The sequence below is a fragment of the Giraffa tippelskirchi genome, chromosome 11 (assembly GCF_054371585.1).
Source record: "Giraffa tippelskirchi isolate mGirTip1 chromosome 11, T2T-mGirTip1v1.2.pri, whole genome shotgun sequence".
Taxonomy (NCBI): domain Eukaryota; kingdom Metazoa; phylum Chordata; class Mammalia; order Artiodactyla; family Giraffidae; genus Giraffa; species Giraffa tippelskirchi.
The window spans coordinates 60,501,052-60,513,252 of NC_137285.1; the positions used below are offsets into that span (position 1 = coordinate 60,501,052).

Sequence of the window (12,201 nt, forward strand, 5' to 3'; positions counted from 1 at the left end):
CAATGAAGGAGACACAGGAGAGGGTGGTTCAATCCCTGGGTTGGGAAGATCCCCTAGAGGAGGGCATGGCAATACACTCCAGTATTCTTGCCTGGGAAATCCCATGAACAGAAGAGCCTGGCACGCTACAGTCCAAGGGGTCCCAAAAAGAGTCAAACATGACTTAGCAACCAAACACAGCATACAAAAACATTAACTAAAAATGAACCATAGATCTAAATGTAGACGCTAAAAATACAAAATTTCAAAAGATAAAAAAAAATTCTAGAAAAAAAGAAGATGCACACAGACATTTTCCCAAAGGTGGCACCTGAAAAAACACTCAACAGCATTAGCCATTTGGGAAATGCAAACAAAAAACAGAGTAAGATACCCACCAGGATAAATAGGAAAACAGTTTAGCAGTTACTTGAAAAAGTAAACATAGACTTCCCATTCCACTCAGCAACTTTGCTCCCAGGTACCTACCCAAGAGAAACAAAAGCGTATGTCCACACAAAGCCTCGCACACAAACTCACACAGGAGTGTTCGCTATTAATATCAGCCAAAACGGACAGTACTCCAAATGTTCACTGCCTACTGAAGGGGTCAACAAGGTGTTGGACATCCATGTAACAGTTCAGTTCAGTCGCTCAGTCGTGCCCGACTCTGTGCGACCCCATGAATCGCAGCACGCCAGGCCTCCCTGTCCATCACCAACCTCCAGAGTCCACCCAAACTCACGTCCAGAGAGTTGGTGATGCCATCCAGCCATCTCATCCTCTGTCGTCCCCTTCTCCTCCTGCCCTCAATCCTTCCCAGCATTAGGGTCTTTTCCAATTAGTCAACACCTCGCATAAGGTGGCCAAAGTATTGGAGTTTCAGCTTCAACGTCAGCCCTTCCAATGGACACCCAGGACTGATCTCCTTTAGGATGGACTGGTTGGATCTCCTTGCAGTCCAAGGGACTCTCAAGAGTCTTCTCCAACACCACAGTTCAAAAGCATCAGTTCTTCGGTGCTCAGCTTTCTTCACCATCCAACTCTCACATCCATACATGACCACTGGAAAAACCATATCCTTGACTAGACGGACCTTTGTTGGCAAAGTAATGTCTCTGCTTTTTAATATGCTGTCTAGGTTGGTCATAACTTTCCTTCCAAGGAGTAAGCGCCTTTTAATTTCATGGCTGCAATCACCATCTGCAGTGATTTTGGAGCCCCCAAAAAATAAAGCCTGACACTGTTTCCACTGTTTCCCCATCTATTTCCCATGAAGTGATGGGACCGGATGCCATGATCTTAGTTTTCTGAATGCTGAACTCTAAGACAACTTTTTCACTCTCCTCTTTCACTTTCATCAAGAGGCTTTTTAGTTTCTCTTCACTTTAATACCATTAATCAATACAAAAGAACAAAATTCTGATACATGCTACAATGTAGGTAAAACCACCAGGAATTATTATAAGAACAGTGTTGGAGAAAGTGACAGTGATGCAAAAACTAAAATGAATGAGAAATAAATAGGAAACATTTGGGGTATGGAGAAAGGGACGACAGAGGATGAGATGGTTGGATGGCATCACTGACTCGATTGACATGAGTTTGAGCAAGCTCTGCGAGTTTGTGATGGACAGGGAGGCCTAGTGTGCTGCAATTCATGGGGTCTCAAAGAGTCAGACACGACTGAGTGACTGAATGAACTGAACTGATATACAGGCACCACTGATGAGGGATGGTAAGTGATAAACTCTGCAAACCGGTAAGATTTAAAGCTTACCAAGATCCTCGTCGGACAATTCCCTGAACCGCCTCTCCTTCTCCAATCTTGTCTTCCACCCTACCTCAGCCATTTATTGTATGGTCATGCCACAGCACATCATTTCCAATAACTGAATGGCCTTGGTCTATTTGTCCCACTCTCTTCACTACTACCTCTCATGTTCAGAGCTCAGTCATTCTACTATCACAGCTCTAACAGTCCTTAGAGTTCTGATCTATCCATCCAATCATTTTCTTTATAGTCACTCTCCAGCCCTAGCTTAACAATTACAATCCTGTGGCCAATGATCATAACCACTCTCTTGCATAGAAGTTTGACTCCCTTGTCCTTCTCACCCCCATATTCACTTGACAAAACCTAAACCCATTTGAGCCTCTCACTCTACTTCCCTATTTACCTCCCAGATTCTGCAACTACATGAAACATCTTCCCATATTACCATAAATGACCCACCACTTTGTATACAAATTCACCTACTCTCTAACCTACTTTAAAACATCACTCCAGAAATTCTCTCCTGTCTCTTCTACATTGGTTTCCCCACTTTTTACCATAAAACTGTTCACCTGCTCTCATTTTTCCAAAACCCTATTTCCTTTGACTCTAATCCCTCCCACTCCATTTTTTTCTCCCCTCTGTAACAAAATTCCTCTAAAGAATTGTTTATACACATTCTAATAACTCCTCTTTCCTCAATCTCTTTCCTAAATTCACTGCAAATAGGCTTTTTTCCACTCTCCCCAAACTACTCCTGTCCAGATCAGAAGCAACATCTGAGGCATGGTCAAATCTGCCATCCCCTTACCACCTTGATGATTTCATCTAGTCTCAAGACATTAAATATCATCTATATTCTTATGACACTCAAATTTAGGTCTCTAATCTGGAGAAATAATTAGCAACTGTCTATTTAGTATCTCTCCTCTGGAGAAGGAACTGCAACCCACTCCAGTATTCTTGCCTGGAGAATTCCATGGACAGAGGAGCCTAGTGGGCTACAGTTCATGGGGTCACAGAGTTGGACATAACTGAGTGACTTTCACTTCACATTTACTATCTCTACCTGGATGTCTGTGTGCATGCTAAGTCAATTCAGTTGTGTCCAACACTTTGCAACCCTATGGACTGTAGCCTGCCAGACTCCTCTGTCCATGGGATTCTCCAGGCAAGAATACTGGAGTGGATTACCATGCCCTCCTCCAGGGGATCATCCCCAACCCAGGGACTGAACCCATGTCTCCTACGGCTCTTGCGTTGGCAGGCAGGGTTTACCACTAGTGTCACCTGGGAAGCCCTCCTTGATGTCTACTAGAGATCTAAAAATCAGAATTGCCAAAACTGAACTCTTGATGTCCCCCAATAACTGCTTTATAAACAGATTTTACCATCCTGGTTGACAGAAACACCATCTTTTCAGCTGCAGAGGCCAAAAATCTTAAGAGTAATACCAGACTCCTAGTTTTCTCTCACAACACACATCTGATCCATTAGTAATGAAACATCTTATTGGCTCTGTCTTCAAAATATGCTCATAATGCTCCTACATTTTACCTCTTCTGCTGCTAAGGCTTTTCCCCTACATGCCCCTATGACTAACTCCTTCACTTCCTTCAAGTGGGACTCGCACAAATGTCACTTTCTTGATGATCTATAATATAACCAATCTTTAAACTACAAACGAAACTCTTTATATTTCCTTCAAAAATTTCCCTCAACCTGCTTAACATTATCTTTTTCCAAAGAACTTACCATCTTTCATGTATTATAATCCATTACTTATTTTGTTTATTGTTTATAGCTTGTGACTGTTCAAAAGTAAGATCCGAAAAAAAAACAAAAAAGAATCTTTAGCTGCTTTGTTTATTGTTGTATCCCAAGAATCAAGGACAATTATGATACACAGTCAGTGCATAATAAATACTGGCTGAACAAATAGATGAGGAAACAGAGGCTCACAGAAGTAACAGTACTTCCCAAATATCAAAGCTGGCACTTGAACCCAAAGCTAACTTCAAAGCTAATATTACTAATCACAAGGCTATTCTGCCTTATCTATTCAATGTAACAGTAACTTGCATAATTGAGGGCATTTACACTTAGTAGAACCTAAACAAAATTGACTTTTATACCAAGTTTTCTTAAAAAAGAAAAAAAAAACCAACTGATATTAATCAGTATTTTGCATTAAGTAGAGTAAATCCATATTCCATCAATAGCACTCACTGTCTCTTTTTTTATATATACACTATAAAAGCGTCTAATAACTCAGTGTTCAAATTCAGCCAGAGTTTTTTTCTTGGTAAGTAAGCACTTTGAAATTTTTGATAAAAGTGAGACTAAATTAAGTCATTCACTCATTGAGAAATATTATTGATTTCCCAACACTTGCCAGACTCCAGACTACCTTTAGTTCTGCTTCTTACATAGATCACTGTAATAGTTTTGTATTATTCCTCATTTCAATCAGGTCTCCTCTCCTTCAACCCGTCCTAAGATCACTGTTAGTTATTTTATCAAAATCCAAATATTACAATCATACATCTTTTCTAAAAATCTTTCAAAGCTTCCCACTGCCTTTAAATGAAAGTTCAAATACACCACATCAGATCTTTTATGATCCAGATGACCAATTCACGTACTACTCACAATTCACACACCCACACACAGCATCCCACATCACAGCATCTTCAGATATTATATTCCCTCTCTTAAGAATGCTTTTCACACATGTGTCCTCTCCAACTTACCCATAAACCCCACTTTTTCAAAATCTATTTTACTAAAACAACTCATCCTTGAAAATACATCTCAGGAATCATGTTTCCCTAGGGATGTTTACCTAACTCTTCAATACTAAATTGTGAAGTCTTTCCCTTTATTCTCATTCCTACCTTCTAGCACAGAATTTAGCACATGGTTGCAGGTTTGTTTATCTGTATTCAGTACTAGTCTGTGAGCACCTATAATTATTTGATAAGTGGAATAATCTTAGTAGCATTTAATATAAAATAAACAGTTCCTTTTTTTTTTTTTTTTACTTTTACTAAGATCATGGCATCCGGTCCCATCACTTCATGGCAAATAGATGGGGAAATAGTGGATACAGTGGATGACTTTATTTTTCTGGGCTCCAAAGTCACTGCAGATGGTGACTGCAGCCATGAAATTAAAAGACGCTTACTCCTTGGAAGGAAACGTATGACCAACCTAGATAGCATATTGAAAAGCAGAGACATCACTTTGTCAACAAAGGTCCATTTAGTCAAGGATATGGTTTTTCCAGTGGTCATGTATGGATGTGAGAGTTGGACAGTGAAGAAAGCTGAGTGCCAAAGAATTGATGCTTTTGAACTGTGGTGTTGGAGAAGACTCTTGAGAGTCCCTTGGACTGCAAGGAGATCCAACCAGTCCATCCTGGAGGAGATCAGTCCTGAATATTCATTGGAAGGACTGATGTTGAAGCTGAAACTCCAATACTTTGGCCACCTGATGTGAAGGGCTGACTCATCTGAAAAGACCCAATGATGGGAAAGATTGAGGGCAGGAGGAGAAGGGGCCGACAGAGGATGAGATGGTTGGATGGCATCACCGACTCAATGGACATTTGTTTGGGTGGACTCCAGGAGTTGGTGATGGACAGGGAGGCCTGGCGTGCTGTGGTTCATGGGGTCGCAAAGAGTCGGACATGACTGAGTGCCTGAACTGAACTGAACTTACTTGCATTTATTTTTGCGGCATTTATTCCCAGGATATAAGTTTTTGTTTCTTCAGTTTCTCTGGGATATCTTTTTCTTTTGTGCAACCTCCTCTTCTGGTTTAGAAACAATCTGTTCTTTTTCAGTAAGGATCATCTCAATGTGGCAGGGAGAGCTCATGTAGGGGTTGATATGACCATGAGCTCTGTAAGTCCTGCGCAGCATCTTGGGAGCTTTGTTCACCTGGATGTGCTCAATGACCAGAGAATCTACATTTAAGTCCTTGGGCACAGCACTACTCTCTGCATTTTTGAGCATGTGCAGTAAAAATTCAGCACACCTTTTGAGCTACCGACCCTGCGTCCAGCCCCACTGTTTGGCCTGTGCATGCCACCAACTCCACCATTAAGGGCAGAACGGCACACACTGCTTCTTTAAAGTGACATCCTTCAGATACTTGGTGGCTTTTCAGATACGCATACCCTCTTGGCCTGGGCAGTTTCACGAGTGTTCTTAAAATGAACACGAAGATTTGAACCTCTTGATTTGCATGATTCTGTGGGGTTTTCCAGGTTGAGTGAATAATGCACCATTTTTAGAGGTCACCTCAGCCCACTTACCAGAAAAGGAACAGTTCCCTTTTTTATAACATTAATGAGGCAGAGGCTGAATTCCTAGCTACTTCAAAATTTTCCTGTAAGTGATGGTGTCAGTTTCTCTGTATTAGCCAGAACACTATAAGGAAACATTCTTAAACAATAATTATGTTCAGAATACTATTTCCAATACCAGTCAGTCACACCTTTTAATCTATACTCTGGGTCGTTAGTTCAACTAATCCAGAACCAGGCTTCCCTGGTGGTCAGCTGGCAAAGAATCAGCCTGCATTGCTGGAGACCTGCGTTCAATCTCTGGATTGGGAAGATCCCCTGGAGAAGGGACTGGCTACCCATTCCAGTATTCTGTCCTGGAGAATTCCATGGACTGTATAATCCAAAATCTGATGCCACAAAGCAGACACAAAGTAGTCCACTCATCATTTCTTCATTCTTACCTTTTAATTTTCTCACTTTCTTAAATCTATTTTCACCCTTGTATCTTTCTTTTTATATCTGTACTTCATTTTTCTTTATTACTGAATTTTCTTTCCTTGAATTCTTCTTCCCTTGAATTCTTCTTCCCTTATACCCAGGCCATGACATGAGATAATATAGACATGTTAGTCTTATTATTGCTCTAAAATATAATAGAATTTGAGAAAATCTGAAAAATACTTGTTTTCCTTATATCTGCTAATAGAATCATCAGTTTACTTTTGCCAAACTCAGCCTTACTTATTGAAAAATAAAGAACAGACTTTACCATGAAGCACATAACCATGAAGATAACAAGAAAATGATTAAACACTGAAGTATTTATAATAATTAATATCTAACTCACTATATTATAGTCTGTAAAATCAATACCAAAAATATCAGTTCAAATAGCAAAAAAGAACAAGATTCTAAAGTAAAATATAAATGGATATAAAATAGATTACCTTCCTTCATTGACAAGTTCAATAAAAGCAAGGCCTGCATTCTTCTGAATAGAATTCTGCCACTCCTAAAAAAATAGTAGACAATAGCTGAAGAAATTTCACTTAGTAGGTTATTTCTTTAAAACAACAATTACAAAAAACATCACTCATATCAATCACATACTTTGGCTCTTCATGGAAAAGTTTTGTTAAACATGCTCTCTACCTAGCAGCCCCATGAACACATAAATAGTTGACATTAAAATGGAAACAAAACAAATCAGTAACAATTAGATTCTAGATAAACTAAATGAGCCTACCTATACAGATCTTGCCCTTTTAGTTCTATACCATTATATCCTGGTAATTTAACTGAAATAGTTTGAAGGAAGGCAGCAAAGAAGACCAAGGACAAAGGTTTTGGTTTTGTTTCCTTAAGAAACAAAAGAGGGGAAGATGGAATTAAGTAGCTCCATAAACAAATAGCACATGTCCTACAAAATTTGATGACTAAAGATTGAGAAAGAGACAAGAAAAATCAACAAATTTAGTTAGACCATTTTTAAAATGGAAAACCAAAAGTCACTAGCCTATGAATTAGCAAATGATTGTGTAAATTTATTAATATATTCTTTATGAGTAAGTTACCCATTAAAAAGCCATAGAAAGAAATCAACCAATAGAGTATGTAGGAAAAAAATTTTTTAATCCTTATCTCAAAACAGATATAAAATAAGCATCAATCCAATAAGACTGGGGCCACATAAACTGTAATATAGCTAGATTCGAGAAATACCAATGCATGCATGCATGTGTGCACGTTTTTTAAAAACAACTAGACATATATAATCCTTATGTTTCTTAAAACTAAGGAGCCTTATAGTCCACCTACATAATATTACTCAACTAATCTTTTTTTGTTCTTTTATAAAGGCCAAAACAAAAGATACCCTGGGACCTTAGCACTCTTACCATAAACAGTATTCACATTTTCTGAATCTAATACCTTTAAGAGTTTTTAACACTAAGTAATTTCATATCCTATATTATGCCAAATTCTAATTTTTCTAAACCTCATCCTTTCTCATCTACTTTCTCATTTTTATCCCCAATTTTGTATTACTTTAAGTTTTGGAAAACCTGAGCTTGCTCTCAGAACTGAAATGGCTGTTTGCCATAACTTTGTTACAGAGTTCTACTTCATGAATAGTGTAAGCAAGAACATACCAACAGAACATATACAGCAGAATAAGAGGTAGATATAAAGGCATTTAGACGTTTGAGGACAGTAATGGGTTAAGACTAAGAAAGAAGATAAAGCAGTGTGTTGTTGAGGAAAGAGCAGGAAACGTAATGTGTTCTTAAGAACAAGAAGTCATGAAATTTATGTTCTCAAATCAACTATGACATTAACAGTCTAGGTCCACAGAAAGATCACTCTACATCTCTAGGTCCTTGATACCCTCTTTAAAAAATTCTTGAAGCTGTATTATTCTATGATTCAATAACTTACAAACACCTACAAATAAGTCCAGTATATATTGTGGCTCATAAGACCACAATATATACTCTTAAAATTCACAACTGCCAGCCAAGTGAAACAACAAAATAAACATTTTATATTTCTTTTACTGAAGTAAACCAAGTGAAGGATAAACAGAATACCCATCTAACCTAAAATCCTTTTCTTTCCAGCAAAATGAGGTAAACAGTACAAAGGAAAGCAACCAAACCCCAAGAAATAAATCTCTGAGAGAAGAAGATGTGTCAGACCCTCCACTCTTCTCAGAAATAGGGAGAAGAGAGAAAAAAGCAGAAACTCCAGGTAAGTTTTTGACCCTGGCCCAGAAACCCACACCTCACTTCCAAGCCTGAGCCCAGGAAGATACCAAGTCTCGAGGAGTTGTCCTAAACCTAGTATCGCACGGGAAGAGCAGACAGAGAAAGATCAAATGGTAGATGGACTTGAAACAGCCTCAAAGTAACTCATGCCCTTGAAAAACTCAGAAAATTTACAGAAAGATGTACAAGTAGTTAAGACTTTGAGGGGATGAGGGAAACACGGCTGTGATATTTGCTGATACACAGCAGGGAATTAGAAGGGATGGTAACACCTCAAGGGATGCTCCTGTCAAGAACAGAAGCACATGCTCACTCCTCAGCTCTTACACCCAACAGAGCGCTCGCAGCAAGCCATGTGAAAATCTGACACAACACCAGAGTATATGGAGGTAAAATCTTAAATTAACTACATTTTCCTATACATCATTTACTTGAGAGAAAAATTTCAAAAAGGAAGTTAAATATACTGAAAAGAAAATAGTTACTCTTCTTGCTAGAAAAAAAGGAATTAGGAAGAAAGGCAAGAGAATACCCCATATATAATTCTCTAGACCAGACATTTTATTTTTAAAAGTATCTATCACTTTCCTCAAATCCATTTTGTCTGATTTAAAACTGCAACTGGTGGGGATTTTTGTAAATCATACAAAACTCCAACTCCACGTGAAAAAAACAGGTAACAGTGGAGAGACTCAAATTTTCAGTATACAGGTAACCATCATTTTATTTACACTTACGTAATACAGATTGACCTTTACTTATAATGTAAAAGCAGAAAATGTCTCATTCAAATGTCACAAAGATTTCAAACAGCATGGTTTAGGTCCAATAGAAAACTAGTTAAAGTTAGTATAACCATAAAAAATTATCGTTTAAAAAATTTATGACCTCAAATTAAGTATGTCACAGTATTTTTTTTCCTTTAAATTAAAAACAAATTAGACATGAGGATACACATAGAACTAGAAGAGTCTAATTTTTCTTACAAAAGCTCAGAAACATATTTATAACTGCTAATACATTTGTATTCTTGTTTTCCCAAACATCATCTATAAACTCATATTAGTTTACTTGTAGGAACAGCTACCTATTCACCTGGAATAAAACTTTTCGAACAACTGAAAAAATTTAGACAAAATGAGAAACGAAGTGAAAATACAAATCTTACCTACACTTTGAGTAGTTACAAAAATCTCACAATTCTCAAAGATATCAGAATTTTAATTTGCTTATAATCCACTCCTAATTATAAATTATCTAACACTTAATAAACTATGACATACCAGGTACATAAATACATACTGATAGGAACTCATAACTCAGGTAAAAAAACCTGCAGCCCATGAGAAAAGGAAAAAAAAAGATTTTTTAAAATAAACCCAGGTGTTAGTCAAAGCCAGCAAGTTTTCTCCAAACTAAAACACCATCAACAATCTGAAAACTGAAAAGAAGATCCATGCTCTCCTAAAGCATTTTTCTCAACTTCTGAGACAATTATTAAAGAAGGTGTTAGTCAAAACAATTTCATCAACCACAGCTCAATATAACTTTTAGTGAGCTTTAACAGCTGAAAGAAAAGCTTAATGGTTATCGTTTTTCATGATCATTTCAATATTTCATCATAATATTTATAATTACATAGTGATGCAAAATGCACCGTACATTTAAAGGTCTTGGTTATTCTTTTCCCAGAGGTATTGATGAAAAACATGTTAAAAGCCTCAAATCCAACCACTAATGCAACTAAGTAATTTTAAAACACATTTCAGCACTTTGGTGAGGAAGGACTCAAAACACAACAACGGAGTCAATAATTTCATACCTGTTCTAAGCTGTATTTAATTGACTATCACTTCCTAGGGCCACAATTGGTGACTAGTCAATTTTTACTAAAATATACTCTTAGCTTAGTAATGCTTTTAGTCATACAATAACAACAACAACAGAATAATATATATTAGTGAAATCTATTAAACCGAGTTACACCAATTCTCAAACATGTGTTTTTGGTGGTAAAAGTCTACCAAACTTGGGATGGGGGATAAAAGACTCCATTAACTAAACTACTTCTGTGACTCCCTAACATTAACAAATAAGTACAGGAAAGGGCACCAATGTGCTACAATTTATAATATTTAATATAACTAAATTCTCTAAAGTGAACTTGACAGTTTCCTATAAATTTGAGAACCTCCTACAATATATTTTAGTGTCTTGAATACAGCACATGAATTTGCCTAAATTCTAAAGCTAATTCCCAAACATTACCATGTTCTAAAGCAAATAAAATCAGGCTACAGATCAATAAGATCAACTACATATATTCCATGCTGCCATCTTTTTTTGTCAAACCATCAATACTGACATTAAATGTAGTATCAATTTTTTATTCTAGTGGGCTAGAAAATCACTGAACTATCTTTTAAAAAAAAAGAGGTATAAAATGAGTGACTTTGGTTAAACACAGGAAAAAATAAGGACAAAGACAAAAAAGAGGGGACAACAGTAATGAGAAACAGCAAAGAGGGAGCACAAGATGGCGGAGGAGTAGGTGGAGCACATCTCTCTCCACGGATACATCGGGAACACACCTTCAGAGAAGTGCACGCAAAACACCAGCTGAGAGCCGACAGGAGGACCTGACCAGAGGAAAAGAATATGTAGAACCACACAAAACTCGGTAGGACGAAGGAACTAGGGAGAAAAACAGGAGTGTCAGCAGGACTGGACCTGCCCTCAGTGGGTGGGGGAACTGAAGCACGGGTCGATCCCCACAGCGGGGCAACTGTCTGAGTCAGAGGAGAAACATTTGAGTCTGAGAGTCAAACAGCTGATCTGTGGCAGCCTAAATGGAATGAGAATCAGACAGTCCTTGCCACAGCCTTACATACCCTGGACAGGAACGCTGGTCTCAGGAAAGGGGCAGCGGCTGAGCTGGAGTTAAGGGATTATGAAGCAATCCCAGGGTGAGGGCTGCTGCTGAATGCGGACAGACAGATTGAGGGGATGTGAGGGAGATTGTGGTGGGAGATGCCAGCGGAGGAAAGCCAGGCAGCCATGGAAGCCAGGCGATACTGCTGAGTCATGCGTCGGGAGTAGAGCCATCACCATAGCCTCTCTCTCCCCACATGCCAGCATGGGCAGCTGAACAATAGAGAGGCTGGTCCATCAAATGCCTGAGGCACTGAACTACAGAGTAGGATCCCCACCCAGGGTGCCCTTTTAAGTGCCTGACGCGCCAATCTTCAGAGTAGGACCCCAGTCAGAGGGGCCCCATAGACAGAGAAGGACCCCAGGCAAGGGAGCCTCTAAGTGTCTGAGCAGGCGGAGGTACAGAGAAAGACTGGTTAAAAAGGCCCTCTGATCACCAGGTACAAGAGGAT

The 12,201-nt window shown here is 38.5% G+C and overlaps 1 protein-coding gene and 1 long non-coding RNA gene across 11 annotated transcripts in view; one reads left to right on the forward strand and one right to left on the reverse strand.

Moving 5' to 3' along the window:
* Nucleotides 1-12,201, reverse strand: part of LRBA (LPS responsive beige-like anchor protein) — an 803,036-nt gene that overhangs the window by 476,305 nt on the left and 314,530 nt on the right. For all 10 annotated transcript variants that reach the window (XM_081543940.1, XM_081543938.1, XM_081543941.1 and 7 more), the window contains one exon: nt 6,998-7,062. In XM_081543940.1, the coding sequence (XP_081400066.1) occupies nt 6,998-7,062 (65 nt within the window). The remainder of the gene's footprint in view (nt 1-6,997; nt 7,063-12,201) is intronic.
* LOC145526961 (uncharacterized) overlaps nt 1-12,201 on the forward strand; it is a 91,172-nt gene that overhangs the window by 57,249 nt on the left and 21,722 nt on the right. Inside the window, exon 7 of the long non-coding RNA XR_014069354.1 lies at nt 8,672-8,801. This is a non-coding gene — a long non-coding RNA (uncharacterized LOC145526961). The remainder of the gene's footprint in view (nt 1-8,671; nt 8,802-12,201) is intronic.